This window comes from Lissotriton helveticus, chromosome 7 (genome assembly GCF_964261635.1).
Source record: "Lissotriton helveticus chromosome 7, aLisHel1.1, whole genome shotgun sequence".
Classification (NCBI taxonomy): domain Eukaryota; kingdom Metazoa; phylum Chordata; class Amphibia; order Caudata; family Salamandridae; genus Lissotriton; species Lissotriton helveticus.
In genome coordinates this window covers 825,898,595-825,915,509 of record NC_136068.1, presented here as the reverse complement: position 1 = coordinate 825,915,509, position 16,915 = coordinate 825,898,595, and the positions used below count along the sequence as shown (strand labels likewise).

The 16,915-nt window shown below is 46.9% G+C and overlaps 1 protein-coding gene across 1 annotated transcript in view; it reads left to right on the top strand.

Annotated features, from left to right (window-relative positions):
- The window catches only part of LOC144769251 (uncharacterized), a 434,380-nt gene that overhangs the window by 336,886 nt on the left and 80,579 nt on the right, over positions 1-16,915 (top strand). The window contains exons 19-20 of the mRNA XM_078653312.1: positions 4,147-4,197; positions 4,959-4,985. Coding sequence (XP_078509438.1) covers positions 4,147-4,197; positions 4,959-4,985 — 78 coding nt within the window. The remainder of the gene's footprint in view (positions 1-4,146; positions 4,198-4,958; positions 4,986-16,915) is intronic.

Sequence of the window (16,915 nt, the reverse complement as noted above, 5' to 3'; positions counted from 1 at the left end):
GAGCCGATCACCTGAGCATCCCAGTGTCCCCACAAGAACAATGCAGCCACTTCTTATAATGAGCACATAGTAACATTATGCCAGTAGCTAATCCATTGCAGCACATCTTACGCTTCTGTGTCGCAGCATGGCTCCCTCCCTCACCATCCTCCCGTGTGGCCTGTGTCTTTAACCAAGAGGGTTCTTCTTGGGTATGGGCGTCCGCAGGGGGGGGCGAGGAGGGGCGCTTGCCCCCCCCTGGAACGCCCCTCCTTGCCCCCCTGCCAGGGCCGGCTCTAGGGCGGTGTGACCGCTGCCATCGCACCGGGTGCTGGCTTCCTGGGGGCGCCTTGTTTACATCTTAATTATAATTTTAAAAGCACCTGCTGCACATTCCTTTCCTCCTGCAATTAAGGGGCCTCACAAAAATGTCAAGATAACTCCTGTGATTAATGTTCTTCCTGGCCAGAGATCAGAGTTTTCTGTAGTTCAGGTTTTTAACTTATGTGAAGGTAGTACAGAGGGTTAATATGCCTGCTTCAAAGAACGTGTACCAAGTAGATTAAAGAGTGCATTTAATGTAAATAGATCAGCAGGTTACTGCTTTTAAAAGAGCTATCCTTTTCTTACTTGCAATTTATAACTTAAAGTCCTAATATAGAATATTGAGGTATCAACTTTCATCATAGAAGTGGATACACTCTGCTAAGTATAGAACATTGATTAATGTTGCAAAAAGGGTTAATTTGGGTAGAAATGGATTCTTATTATTAAAGAAAACTCCCAACTATGCTGTTTCTTTTTCGACTCTGAGTTTGTGCTTCTCCACACCTAGCACTCCTAAACTATACTGCCTACCAGTATGGATGACATGTGATACCTACACTTTTAGGGGCATATCATCAACGGCCTTATCGCTGGCCGTGTGTAGCGTGCAAAGAATTAACGCCGCTTATTCTTTGAGCACACTATCAGCAAGGCGCATCGCCCAGGCGATAGAAATCCAGGCAAAAGTGGCAGAAAGAGTCGAAATTGCCGGAATTCCAGCAATAGAAAACCGCGTTGGGAGACGTGGACTCAGCATAACAATCCATATCCCATTATAGATATCGCTTAGTAAGTAAAATAGCAGGCGTTACAAACCGGCGAAAAACCCGGTTAGCGCTGATTATAATATCGCTTTGTGTGTTAGCGATACACTTGAAAATAGAGAGAATCAGGGTTAGTGATGATATCCCATGTTGTTTCATGGAACACGCCTCCCTTGCATCTCATTAGCGATGCAAGGCGATGCGATGTTGAAACCAACGCTAATCCCATTGAACAAGCATTAGCGGGCTCTTGTAAATAAAGCGATATTTTTATCGTTGCATTTCGTCCGAAAACGGACACAAACGCGGCGATAAAAATATCGCTAGGCCTTAATAATATGCCCCTTTGTCCTTTGGCTTATGTAGGATTTCCTATACACTGATTTACACAAGTATGATTGATTGTCTGTGTAATGTGTGTGTGATGCAAAGTGCTCTGACATACTTTAATGGTATGAGGAGCGCTATATAACGAATTCAATGCATCTGAGAGAGAGGGGTTATGGAGACTTGGTCACTGTTAAAGGGTGCTAGTCAGAGAATCCGTGGTGGAGGTGGTCATTGGGGGTGCCAAATAAGATTGTTGCACTGGGTGCCACCAGCTCTAAAGCTGGCCTTGCCCCCCTGCGGACGCCCATGCCACTGTGCATTACACATGGTGCTCCAGCCACAGTTCCTCTCCAGCTCACACTCTCTGTTCTATTCTGAAGCTCCTCTGCATTTCAGGGCTCAGTAGGACAAGACGCGGGCTTCATTTTCCTGCACCGTCCCTTTGGCACTCTCTTCTAGGTGAACTTCTGTGCATCTCATCGCATGTCACATCTAGACAACACCTGGAGACTCAGCTCTTTTCTAGATCCTTCTGAGTACCCTCTGCCCCCCCTCCATCTTATAATTTAGTCAGAAGCGCCAGGAGACCTCACACTTTATAGCGCGCTCTGACACAATAACAAGATTGAGCCAAAGTCTTTTCAAATAATTATTGGATTATAGTGATTGACTGCATAGAACAGTTGCTGTTAAGTAAATTACTAAGCAGAAAGAATAGTCACATTTGAATAAAAGAGTAGCGTCTGCCTCTTGCTCTGGTGCTGTTTTTGTCCTCAGGCTGCTCCCCGCCCCGTCTCACCTCTCTGAGAGCCAGTGCCCCCTTTGACCCTCTACCTGCCGCCCACCTTCTCCCCCGCCTCTTCTCCTGGTTCACACCTTGGTGCTTTCACACTTAACGTCACCTCCAGCTCGCATTTTCAGAGAGGGCCCCAGGCTCCCTATCACCGACATGAGGAGGAGGAAGAGAGAGGGAGGACAGAGGAAGACTTGGTGGGGTCGGGGAGACGGATACGGTGGAGGTGAGAGTGAACGAAGAGGGGGGAGAGAAAGAGAGAGAGAAGCAGTGGGGAAAGAGAGACTGAGAAGTAGGGAGGAAGGAAGATGAGAGAGCAAGTGGAGGGGGAGTGGGGGGTCTGGGTGAGGGTGAGCAGCTTCAGAGAAGTGAGACCTGTGTTCTAACTCCGCCAGTGAAGACAGCAGGTCCAAAGGAGAAAGAACCAGGCCAGACAGAGTAGGTCCAGGCAGTGTGCACGGAGGCAGGCTCGTGGGTCCGGAAGAGGGACAGGGCAGGCAGAACAGCTCCAGAGAAGGGCGAGCAGAACCGGACCAGGGCAAGCCGAATCGGACCAGCAGATCCTCCCTGAGCAGGGAGACGGCGCGATACACAATCAGAATGTAGTGTTCAGCTTTTGGGGTGCCAGGAGGTAACTTGAGGGTTCAGAGTGGGTGTGGGTTTTAAGGTGCCAGGGAGTAATTTTAAGGTTCACAGTGGGTTAGGGATTGGGGTGCCAGGGGTATAATTTTAGTTCAGGGTGGGTATGGGTTTTGGGGTACCAGGGGGGGTATTTTTAGGGTTCAGGGTGGGTACGAGTTTTGGGGTGCAAGGGGGACAATTTTAGGGGTCAGGCCAGTATGGGTTATGGGGTCCCAGGGGGGTAATTTTAGGGCTCAGGGTGGGTATGATTTCTGGGGTGCCCAGGGGACAATTTTAGGGGTCAGTGTGGGTATGGGTTATGGGTGCCAGGTGGGTAATTTTAGGGTTTGAGGGCAGGTATGTGTTTTGGGGGGGGCAGGGGTAATTTTAAGGTTCAGGGTGGGTATGGGTTTTGGGGTGCCAGGGGCGTAATTTTAGGATTCAGGGAGGGTATGAGTTTTGGGGGGGTGGGGTAATTTTAGGGTTCAGGGTGGGTATGGGTTTTGGGGTGCTCGGGGGTAATTTTAGGGACCAGGGCAGGTATGGATTTTGGGGTGCCACAAAAGAAAGAGATGGCTGTGGCACAACAGCCCTATGGTGTATCAGATCATATGCGGCCTGCTTCCTGCCCCCCATGGCTCCTCCTGCGCCCCAGTGTTTCTTGTGCCCCACCTGGCACACATCATGTCGGAGGATGGTGATGATGTTAACATTTTGCCCCCCCCCTGGAAAAATTTCTGCGGACGCCCATGTCTTGGGTATGGCAGCAAGAAGTTCCACTTGACAGGTCAGGTGCAAGTAACCCTGAAGCTAGGTGGGAGCTTAAATCCTGTGTGAAATGTCCTGGGACTGCAAGGCTACCTCTTTTCCAGCCCTAGATTCACCCACTAGACTTTGGCACAGAAGACTCGGAAGTAATGCAATGAAGGTTACTGATAATAAATTAGATAATCATACACACATGCACGATAGTTGCTAATCAACTAAGGGTTGCGGCTATATCAGAGCTATTTCATTTCAGGTATGCACTATTTCACTTGACCATAGAGCTGAAGAACAAATGACCCTTTACCTGCCTGTTGATTGGGACAATAGGTCTTCATGACAACCCATCAATATCTGCTGCTGCATTGCTCTAGATGATGAAAGCTCTTGACCAGAACTCACATGAAGCTCTATTACGGACTTTAGTAACTCGGTCACTTGGTAATGGCAATTGTCTGCATAATTAAGAGAGATTGCAATGTCTTGTTTGGTTCGGAAATTGTTTATCTGTATTATCAATTTGCCTATTTCCTGAGTTTAATCTATATATCGTTTTTATGAGTGCAGATTATACCTGAGCAAGGACCACCTGGACCCCCAGGGCCCCCTGGACAAATAGTAAGTGTTTAATTGTCGTGGTCAGTGCCATATGCACATAGCACTCTAGCACTTATGTATGGTCTTTCAGATCTTTGTATGTTTTACTTAATCACGGATCACTAGGAGCCTTGCATTCTAGGAATATTGCTGCAGCGGGCATGTAAAGTGGAATTTGGAAAGAACAAATTCACCATTGTGGAGGATAATGTGGATTGGCTGTGGGGGGCAAGTTTTAGAAAGAAGGGAAACTGCCAAGAGGCCTGGCATGGAGTACCATGGTTTTGATTTTTAAGGGTAATTTAAAGATTTTAATGTTTATTAATCATGACCATTTTCTGATTTCTAATTTAATTGACAATTGTTTCTATTACTATATTTGTGTTTTTCCATGCAAATACGTTTTGAATAGCTTTTCAAAAAGAAAGAGATTGTAATGCTTTTGAATTCATCCTTATTTAAATGAAGTCCGTGTTTCAACATTAATTAATTAAATCAATCAATGAAGTCCATGTTTTAACAATAACTATATAAATCAATAACTAGGAAGAAAAAGTAAAAAAAAAACAAGTCTGCCTCATGCTCAGTTAGGAATCATTTTATAAGATGCTAGGCACGATTAGAAAAGGCACATTTTTCAAAGTAAAGAATTGTTGGTGGCTTGCAGGCAAACGGAAAGAAGCATAAATTAACAGCAAAGTACCCGTCCATTTGGCTATGAATCTTCAAGGGTACACGTATTGAACTTGCTCTCACGAACACTCGTTGTTTCATTTTAACAGGGTCTTCCAGGAATTCAAGGGCCGAAGGTAAGTCAACAATGCCAATATTGTAGAATGTTGCATTTGGACATCTATTAGCAAGGTCTGTCCTTAATTAAGTTAAAATTCCAGCTCAGCCACTCGTCTCCCTCAGTTATATGCCACATACCTTCTCAGTTATATGCCACATAGCTCCTCACTAAGCTGTATAAATCCTGACCCCGGATACGTTATCACAGTTTAATCCTACACTGACGCATTACCAGAAGTTTCCACGCAGGGCTGAGGAGAGCCTGGGGGTATCGCGTCAGAGGAGTGCCTAAAATGTTCGAGAACAGCCAGACAGTTCTTGGAATGAAGGATGAGGCTTCATAGATGTATCAGTAGATGAGAAGGTCTCTCTTTATCCAGAGTTTGACGATTGTGTGAAACGTTACTGTTATTGTTTTTATTGAATGATTTCCAAGTTAATCATTACCATCTTTGTATGAAATCTTCATGGTTACTAAAGTCTTGCCCAGCAATCTGTTGCCTGTTTTTGAGAGGCCACACTCATCACGTCTGTAAAACAGAAACATAACTGTTTCCTCAACCAAATACTCTCCCCTCCATAGGGGGCCCTGGGCCCTTTGGCTGTGGGTGAAACGTGAAGACATCAATCAGCTCTAGTGTTCGTGTCCCCAAAAAAAGCAACAACATCTATGCCATTGTTACTTTCTTGCCTTCTGTTGTAGAAGGTTCTATCAGTAAGCATGAGCCCCCAGAATTGGCCTTGCTCTTGGGAACAAGATACTTTTTATTTTGTACAGTAACTTCCAAGATGGCTGCAGATTCCAAAATCCTGCTTCTGGTGAGATTTAATTCAGTATGTTTTCGTTGTGGAGTTCACAGCTCCGTATGCCACTCTTAATTGATCCTGATTATCGCTGTTCGAAATGGGGGTCTCTAGTTGCCAGAGGTAGGTACTACTGTACAAATAGGCACCCTTGCTTCTAGTCAGGGTAAGGAGGAAACACTCTTAGATAACCTCTGCTCACCCTCTGGGTAGCTTGGCACGATCAGTCAAGGCTTATCGAAGGCAATGTGTAAAGTATTTGTACCAACACTCACAGTAACACAGTGAAAACACCACAAACTGACTCCACAACAGTTTAGAAAAATAAAGGTATTTAATCTAAACTACACAAGACCAAAACGACAAAAATCCAACATACACGGTTCAAGAATATGGTTGCAAAAGAGTTCTTAAAGTTGCGATAGAATAATCCACAGTTGTGTGAAAAGTTCACAGTTGCGCCACGTTTAGCCAACAGTACCTTTATATCAGGCTCTGCTTTCCGTCTTCTTCGGGGCCGTGCTGAGAGTCCAATACCCGCCCCCTCTGAACTGCCTCAGAGTCTGAATGAAACGAAAACAGACAACCGAGACAGGTCCGAGGTCGCGGGAAAGGAAGGGGACAGCGGGGAGGGAGATCTGAAATGACAAATAACAGAGAATTAGATCGCCCCACCTCCCTTACCTATAAGAGCCACCTTCTTTCTATTCCTCACAAGAAACCCCCAAATGAGTGTAGGCTATACCTGTAAAGGAAAATACAACGGACCAAATCCAATGGAGACAGTAGTTTGAGGAGGTATCAGGAACTATACCCAACATTTACTATGCATCAATTTCTTAGTATGGGCACTTCCTGTTCCAGTACTGCAATACCCCTCTTGTCTCCTAAATCAATGAGATAAGTAAAGAATAATGAACCCTGCATGCAGTAAGTATCCACAAAGAGAATACGGGGTGTAAGGTCCTTCGTGATAGCACCTTGATGAAACAGCACACAAAGGATTAACTCCCCCCCATGAACTTGAACACACAATAGTCCTGTATGCCCAGGTTCCGTTTAGCTGGATAACGAGGCTCTGTGTTACTCTCACACATAAGAGTCCTATCGCTCCGGGCTCCTCCTCCTCTTTATGAAATAATGTACCTGGTATTTACAAGTTTGGGCAAAAGCAGTAATGCAGGGGTTAGCCACAAACACAGAAGTCTCTATCCTTGTGGCCGGTATTTGCCCAAACAAACCCTTGATTAAGTTCAATGATCTCTGTTCCTCTCAGCCGAGAGAAACCTCCAAGACGTCAAAAGCAGGAAGGGTGCGCTGTTGGGATCGGTGGAACCAACGCCTCGCACCCTAATATAACAAGTTACTCACGGTGAAGTAGGACTTGGAAGAAACAAGTCGGAGTCCTACCGCTGTGTGCACCACGACCAAGAAAGCCTCCACGGGAACAAATTATCGGCGTTTCCTCGCCGTTTACAGCAGCCCTTTATTTCCCGGTCGGCGCGCGCATCCCACGTTGTTACGTGACGTATGCACGGCATGCCGGGAAATGTAGTCTTTTGCCTGGGAAAGCCCGTTTCTGCCGCAGACCCCACGTACTGAAGCCGCAGATCGTGACAGTACATCCCCCTTCACCAGGTGGGCCGACCCCACCCGCGGTTTGTCCGGAAACAAACGATGAAACTGGCCACCAACCGGGGTGCCCGCACAGCACCCGCAGACTCCCAGGAATCCTCCTCCGGTCCATACCCCTTCCAGGAGAGCAAATACTGTAGACGACCCCTCACCCATCTAGAGTCCAAAATCCGTCGCACCTCATACACACTATCCTGTTGCACCCAGATAGGCAAAGGAGCCCTACGGATAGGACACCTGGAGGGTTTCAAGAGGGAAACGTGGAAGACAGGATGTATGCGCAACTGCGTAGGTAAACGCAGCCGAACTGCCACCGGATTTACATGCCCCACCACTCGGTAAGGCCCAATAAACCGGGGATTGAACACGCTATACTTCTTGAACTTGATATGTTTGGTGGATAACCACACCAAGTCCCCCTTTTTATAAACAGGATTGGGTCGCCTATGCTTGTCTGCCTGGAGTTTGTATCTTGCTTTGGCCTGTGTTAGATTGCTGCGCGTATCCAAAAGCACTTTGCGTACTCGCAACAATCTGTCCCTTACCTCAGGCAGCTTCACATTGTCATTCGGCAAAAGCATAGGGGCGAATCTAGGGTGATGCCCGTAGGAACAAAAGAATGGCGAGTGTTGAGTGGATGCGTGTTGCGTGCTATTATAGGCTACTTCTGCCACCCACAACCAGTCTACCCAAGAGTCACTGCTTTCCTGCACACAACAGCGGAGATACTGTTTCAAAGATTGGTTCAATCTCTCAGTTTGGCCATCTGATTGCGGATGGAAACTGGTGGATACCGAAGACGTTATGCGCAATGCGGCACACCAAGTTTTCCAAAAACGGGCAGTAAATTGGGCCCCTCTATCAGATACAATGTCCCTGGGAAGGCCATGAAGTCGCACTATGTTCACAAGGAGTAAATGAGCCAATTGGCTCGCAGTGGGCACCTGCGTGCAAGCTATGAAATGGCCCATCTTGGTCAAGAAATCTACAACCACTATGATGGCGGTTTTGCCTTGGTCTTTCGGAAGTCCCACTATGAAGTCTACTGAAAACCTCTCCCACGGATGTTCCGGAGTGGGCAGAGGCTGCAGTAATCCCTGAGGCTTTTGTCTGTCTGGTTTCATCCGATTGCAGGTGACACATTCTGCCACCCAACGGCTTAAATCAGGTCTGATGGAAGGCCACCAGAATTGTCTCTGGGTTTTCTCCAGTGTTTTGATGAAACCCATGTGTCCGGCACTCGGGACTTCGTGGCACCAGGAGAATACAGTTTTACGTAACTGAATTGAGGGTATCAAGACCTGCTTTCCTTTCATAGGTATGCCATTTTTCATCTTCCACTCCGAATGATGTCTGAGCCATGTGCGCCACACACAGGTCTGCACTCCTCGCCTGATCTTCTCCGGAAAATCATTGGTTTGTGTCGCTCCTATGACGTTGGCCGGTTCTATGATAGAACGGATGGGCTTCTCTGAGTGAAGTGGTAGATTTTCCCTTCGTGTTAGTGCGTCCGCCTCTCTGTTGTTGGAACCAGGCCGGAAGGTAACCACGAAGCGGAACTCCTCGAAAAACATCATCCAACGGAGTTGTCGGGGAGTCAGATGTCTGGCGGCCCGTAGAAACTGCAGATTCCGATGATCGGTGTAGACTGTTACCAAGTGCTTAGCCCCCATCAGCCAGTGTCTCCATTCCACGAATGCATCTCGAATGGCCAACAGCTCCTTTTCTGCGATTCTATAGTTTATTTCCGCGGGACTGAGCTTGCGGGACATGTAGGCTATAGGATGGAGCATGCCTGTAGAGGCATCTTTTTGTGATAACACAGCCCCCAGCGCAATTTCAGACGCATCTGCTTCAACAATGAAAGGGATGTCGGGATTGGCATGTGTTAATACTGGTGCGGAGGAAAAAGCTCTCTTTAGCTCCTCAAAAGCAGTTTGTGCTTCCTCATCCCATACAAACCGTACGTGTTTTCTCGTGAGCCGAGTGAGTGGTGAAACCATTCCAGAGAATCCGGATATAAACCTTCTATAAAAGTTGGCAAACCCCAACAGGCTCTGGATGTCTTTAACGTTGGTAGGACGTGGCCACCCCACAATAGCCTGCACCTTTCTGTCCGCCATTACCTGTCCTGACGGAGTAAGCATTACCCCAAGGAATTCCACTGTTGTCACATGAAATTCACACTTGGTGATCTTGCAGAATAAATGATGCTTCTGTAGCGCTTGCAACACTGATTTCACATGCGTTACGTGTTCCTCGGTTGAATTTGAATATATGAGGATGTCGTCAATATAAACAACAACATGATGATCCAAATATTCGCGAAGCACTTCATTTAAAAAGAATTGAAATGCGGCCGGGGCATTACAGAGCCCAAAGGGCATGACCAGATATTCATAAAGCCCGTACCGTGTCTTAAACGCTGTTTTCCACTCATCACCCCGACTGATCCGAACAAGGTGATATGCGCCGCGCAAATCCAGCTTAGAGTATATGCTCGCGGCTCGGACCTGTTCCAGTAACACTGGGATCAAGGGTAGTGGATACTGATTTTTTACGGTGATGGAATTCAACGCTCTGTAGTCGATGCAGCATCTCTTCTCACCATTGGCCTTGGGTATAAAAAACAGAGGGGATGCTGCAGGGGATCGCGATGGCCTGATATATCCAAGAGCCAGATACTTATCCAAATAGGCTCGCAATGTTTCGTTTTCGGGTATGGTAAGAGCATAGATTCTCCCGTTGGGGATTTCAGAGCCAGGCATGAGGTCGATGCGGCAGTCATACGATCGATGTGGAGGAAGAACCTCAGCCTCCTTATCACTGAATACGGTTTCATACTCAGCGTAACACTGAGGAAGAGACACTTCTTTTTCTGCAGCTTTGGCTATCGTTTGCAACGAAGACAAAGTTTGTGCCAGGCTCCAGACCCCCGAGAGACAGTGTTTCAGGCAATAGGGAGAGAGAAACCGAATCTTCTCCAGTATTAGGGGTGTCTTTCATAGATTCACATGCCTGAATCATTCCCCGTCGTCGGAGTGGGAGTCCCACGGTACCTAAAAAAGCAATAGTATGCTAAAATATATATAGCAAATACCAATTATACCAAACCAGGAAGTAAAGTAGCCCCAGCTACAGTAGAAAAAACTTCCACATTAGTGAATATCCCTGTCATTTTGTATAGCCCAAACTGCAGCCAATCAGGCGACAGCACCCACCAGAAAGCTCTCCCCAGAGGCTCAGGCTGTCAGTTTTTTTACCGCACGTCGTGTGAAGGGAGTCTCCCTGAGCTCTGCTCAGTTTTCTTCATTTACTTCATTTATATTAAATTTTGTGATGTCTTCTTACATGAAGTCTATTTGTTGACCCTGTGTCACTTGTGGAAAGCTGAGACTGTTTCCGGTTATCTTCACGATTATTGGATCATTTTCTCTGCCTGTCGCTGACATGGTAGGAGGAGAAGGGGATGTTCTTGGGATTTGGCTACCTTCTGATGTGGGAGAATTTTCTTTATTTATATGGCGCCTTTATGTTGCAGTGATGTTTTTGGCTTTTCTTCACCAGCTGTGGTTGCTTCAAAAGTAAAGGGTCTTTGACCTAATCTGAGTCTGCCTCCCACATCTACGCCCACGAGATCTACTCTCGGGCGTTTAGACTCGTTCTGCGCACTTTTCTTCTGAGAACGTGCCAGCTGGTTGACAAGAAGCTCTCTGTATTCTACGACGACAATCTCTGCCGTCACTGGTGATCTACGGTGTCACAGGGCTACAGGATCCTGTTGACAGTGCCCTCTTATGCACTGGTTGTAAGTCGCAGGGAGCTGCGCAACCGTCAAAGAGCTTCGTCGACAATCAGCCTCATTACTGAGTGCAATTTTGCCTCGTCGATGGTGAGCCTCGTCGACGACGAGTTTAGCCTCGTCGACGACAAGCCTCGTCGACCGTGATGGTGGCATCGTCGACGGCGGGCCTCGTCGACGACGGGCCTCGTTGACGGTGCAGGGTGTCCCTCGTCGACGCTGAAGAGCAGTCGTCGACGGTGAGGAGCCTCGTCGACGGTGAGGTGCCTCGTCGACGGTGAGGAGCCTCGTCGACGGTGAGTAGCCTCGTCGACGGTGGAGTGCCTCGTCGACGGTGAGTAGCCTCGTCGACGGTGGAGTGCCTCGTCGACGGTGAGTAGCCTAGTCGACGGTGGGGTTCCTCGTTGACGGTGAGTAGTCTCGTCGACGGTGGGGTGCCTCGTCGACGGTGGAGTGTCTCGTCGACGGTGGGGTACCTCGTCGACGGTGAAGAGTCTCGTCGACGGTGGGGTGCCTCGTCGACGGTGAAGAGTCTCGTCGACGTTCGAGAGCCTATTCAGCTGAAATAGTCAACGGAAACCTTTGACGACGGTTGGCTCAATACCAGTGGCCACTGACAGTGGCCCTTCTGACATGTGGTCCATCGGCAGTTGGCCATTGGCACCCAGCATCTCTTGGCTATCAACAGTGGACCTATAAACAGTGCAGTTGGGGCCATTAACAGTGGGCACATCGGCAGTTGGCCCGCAGGCTTTACGTCCGTACACAGTTGGCCCATTGACGACAGAAAAGCTTAGTCAATAGCAGGCTCGTCGACGACATTCTAAGTCGATAAAATACTCTGTTCAGCAAACATCCTCAGTGGGTGAGTTTTACTGTTGAATGTTGGCCAAGTTAAGGATCAGTTTTGTAGACAACAAGTAGTACGTCTACGGAGGTTTGTACACTGACAGCGTCAGCGGTCACATCCATAGTAGTTTAAGTCTGCAACAGTTTTCCAAAGCGGACACTGAGGGTCACGTTTTAGGTTGACCTCTCTGATGCTGTGCCCAGTCCATGGTTCGGTTCGTCGACGCTTGATCAGTTGGGTTTATGTACAGTGTTCCTTTATCCTACGTATTAGTCGTAGCCTCCTTTCAGCAAGATCCTCCGGATGGAGTGATGTCTTTTTACTCGACGCCATATTTTCTTGGAATGGCTTAGGACTTAACCAGACTCTTAGCCTTGGTTTCTTTGGTTTCTTTGGGATACCATGATACCATGGGATACCATGTCCTATCCTTTGACGAGATCGTGCATGAATCTTTATTATTCTATCCTCCGGCGGATTTTGACGGATTTACCCTCCTCATGAAAGTAACGGTGACGCGCTTTCGTCCAGCCCTTGCCACCAGTATAGAGGCGGAAGGTTTTTCTCTTTTATTTTAGATTGGCAGAGATTTTGAGCTCTGCTTAAACCAAAGATCAGCGCTGGTGGCTCTCTGACAATCTTTTAGCTCTCTGGACACGATCAATTTTGACATAGGGGCACAGAATGTGCGTATCCATGAATACCCCTAAAACTGACGCTTCTAGCAAAAGATTGGAAGGAGATCATCATCAACAAGACACCGTGCAGTGCATATTGCATCTCCAAGTTTTGCAGTTTTATGTTGCAAAGTTAGGATTGGACTGAGTCTGTGACACTGCGTGTGACATGCTGGTTGAACCTCTGCAGCAACTATTGCTAATGCTATTTACAAGGGCACGAATGACATTTAATTATTTAAATGATATTTACAAGGAGCAACACGAGCACTGTGCAAACGACGGCTCCTGCTGATGAATGTGCACCTATGATCTCTCTTCAATAAAAATCGTCTTTCACTAGTCTCGACGCAGCGCAATTCACGACGCAACGCAATTCAGTATCTGCGCCGTGAGCTGGTGGGTCTCAGAACTAAACAGCATCAGGTCAAATCGATAAGCACAACTACAACTAAAGGATGGGGGACAAAGAGAACGGCGCAACTTCTAAACGCCTGAAATCTAACCCACCGACGCCAGTCAAAGGGAATGAAGAAATGACGGATGCCATGGCAACAATTTTGAGCAGGCTAGAAGAGGTTAGGGACTTGGCCAAATCCACTAAGGAAGAGGTTGTAGCTATCCGCCAGGATATCAAAGACATCAACTCAAGAATTACGGAGTCCGAAACCAGGATAAGCAAACTGGAAGACTTTGAAAATAAAACGTGTGGAGCTATCAAGAACCTCTCCTTATGCTCAGGCCACCTTGTGAAAAAAGTTGCGGAATTGGAAGACAGAAACAGAAGGGGGAACCTAAGAATTTTTGGCATGCCGGAAAAAGCAGAGGAATCATATGACTCATGCATACCCTTCCTCGAGGAGTGGTTCACGCAGGCCACAAATCTAACCTTCACTCAGCCACTGGAGTTTGATAGAGCACATAGGGTACCAGGTCGAATTTCTAAGGATCAGAAGGGCCCAAGAGCGATCGTGTGTAAACCGCTAAGATATCAGCACACAGAGCAGATACTTACCTTCGCCCGCAAGCATAACCATGTGCTATGGAAAGGTCACAAAATCTTCATCTCACAGGACTTCAGTAAGGAGACTATGGAAATCAGGAAGGCCTTCCTCGCAATGAGGCCCCAATTGAAATCACTTGGTCACATGTATGGCTTTATTGGTCCGACGAAATTTAGAGTAACCATACAAGGTGTGACACATGTGTTCTCTGATCCGAGAAAACTGCGAAAACTCCTGTTCGACCACGGCGATGGCACCATGGAGGTCTCCCCTTCAGCTCAACAAGGAGCCTCTTCAGCTGGCTTAGGATGAGTTTAGGCTTGGTCCTTTGGTACTGTTATTCTCATGTTCCTGGATCCACATTGAAGTGACTGTCGGATCTGGAACTGACATGAGGGTCTCTTGTTTGGTATTGCTAAAGGGTTGATAACGTCTGTAATTGAAGGAGACTAATAAGGGCATGCCCACATGGGGTCTGGTTCTGGCCAGTTTTGTCTGTCACGTTAATGGTCTATGTACCCTTTGGGCCCCCTGCCAGCGTATACTTTGGAACCCGGATCTGTTTCAAACGATCTCTTGTATCCTTGATTTGAAATTAATTCACAATGATTATATCTGTGCTGCCACGATGTTGCCCGTGTCCCTCTTGGACCTCAAAGAAGTACTGTGCTGTGGTGTTGTTTTATAGCACTCCTATTGGTGTCAGGAGCACCCACAATAACTCTTCTACAGTTGCTGTTGTGCTTCGTTTATAATACTGAAGTCAAGGTTTTGACCTTCCTGCACTCAAGGTCATGGCACCATTGTTGTCTGTCGTTTATTGTTGCCTACATATTTGGCTTATTCCTTCACTAGATTGGGATTGCAGCCCCAAAAGTTTAATAGTTATGAGCAAGCTGCTTGGAGGCGGCCTCGTGGTCGTCATTCCCGAGTCGCCATGTTCTGTTGTTTCTACTATTGGGGAGGGAGGGGTGGGTTGTGGGTGAGGGAGGAGGGTGGAGGGAGGTTGGTGGGAGTGAGGGGGGGGATTGTTTTTGCATTTTGTATATTGTTTTGTTTAGTTTTGTCCATCTTGCACCCTAACTTGCGTACATTGCACCACATTGTGTTCCGGAGCTTAAACTCTGTCCGCCGAATCCCTACAAAGGGTACTAGCCCTGTATTCAATGCGAGATATGACTCTGCTGGCTTTGTCAAAGGTATGAAACCCTTTTCTCGATCCAACCTTTGCGCATACGCATGGGTCATGAGACGGTATCACTTACTGTATAATTGATGGCTCCTGTTATGGACACTCCAATAGGGACAACAACTATAGGTAATCTTCGAATATTATCGTTAAACGTGAAAGGTCTCAACCAGCCAGTTAAACGTCAAAAGGTACTTGATTATCTACGTAGGCAACGTGGAGATATAGCCTTGCTGCAGGAGACAAAACTAGAGGCGAAGCTATTTCACACATTGCGTAACAAATATTACACCGAAGTGATAGGCTCTGAAGCAATCTCAAAAAAGAATGGGGTGGTGATGCTAGTGGCCAAGAATGCGAATGTGGACGTAGTCTCTACTACAACAGATACGAAAGGGAGATGGATTTCGGCGAAACTACTCAAAGATGACACTGAGTTCTTTATCACAACTGTTTATGCCCCAAATACACATGATCCGTCCTTCTGGGTAGGCCTCTCAAAGCAGATCATCTCCATTCCCGACAGTTATAATCATTTTCTATCACAGGCCTATCTTTTTAGGACTCTCGGTCCAATCCATGTGATTCTTATCTAGATTCTGGCAGCCTATCTGTGTCTGCAATACATACGCATTCATCAATTCTGAGACAAGTTTATTTAAGAAGGATCACTCTTCTTAATAAACAATCCAGTACATCCAGACTTTGCAGTCACTGTTTCAATGCCTGGTTTTTATCAATATATCATGTCAAGTCCTAATTATTCCTAGTTACGACACAGGATTTTCTAGGAACAACAATCAATGCAAATCCAGCAAGGGTGTTTTGTCTCTTGCAAATGAGAAGCCTGCAGCTCTTCTTGCTGTTTCTTTTACGTACATTACAGCCTATTTCATTAATTCTCGAAATTTCAACTGGCCATGACCTCCACCTGCATCCTGTTGGTGTCCTTCTGCACAGGATAAAGCTGCTAAAGCAACTGCAGAAGCAGTGGTTTCAAGTCTTTGATTCATCTGAAGATCTCATTACAATCACTCCTCGATGCGAGAGGTTTTTTCTTGGGAGAATCCAAGACAGAAATTTGTACACAAGGTGTGTTTTTTCCTTCAAAGAGTATTAATTTGCACAATCACCATAGACGCATCCCTCGGGAATTGGGGAGCACTCTTTTAGGGGCTGAAGGTCTACGGGAAATGCAGCCCTCATATAAGGGGCTTGCTACATCATTCTGCTGAGCGAAGAGCCATATTCCTTGCCCTCCAATTTTGTTGCACATTAATTTCAAGGAAACAACTGTACTGTGGCGCATAGACAATACAACTGGTAGGCACTATGTCACTAAACACAAAGGGCTAGATCAGCTTTGTTGCCTCAGGAAGCCTGTGATCTATAGGCATGAGCGATACAGCGCACACTCAACTTTCTGGCGATTGCATGTTCCTGGTACAAGACACAGTCTGGCAGACATTCTCAGCAGGACGACAATTTTCCACTCTCGAGTGAGTTTTCTTCTACGGACGGTGGATTCAAATTTCGACAGAGGGGTGCATCCAGATCTGGTCTTTTCGCGACCAAGAGGAACAGCACATACTGGTTCTTTTCAAGTTGGCATCCCCACAAGGATTTACAGGGAAATGCGTTTGTCGTCCAACTGATCTCAATCTGCTTCCATTTTCCACCGATACCTTTGGGTCTCAAAGTTCTGCGGAAGAACAAGATAAAGTGGTGTCGAGGGTTCCTCTTTACCCCTGATGGCTTCGCCAAAGACTGGTTTACTGAGTTCTATTTTTTCCAGTCGGAGTCAGATCAATTCGGTCGTGTCCACCTCCGGATCTATTTTTCTTCCAGAGCGGCCAGGTTTATCACCCGGATCAGCCATCTTTGAGGTCAGCGGCCTGCCCTTGTTTACCTTTGGTTCGCCCATCTAAACATCCCTGCGGTTTGCAAAGAAGTGTTAGCCATAACAGGGACAAGGTCTCAAATGGA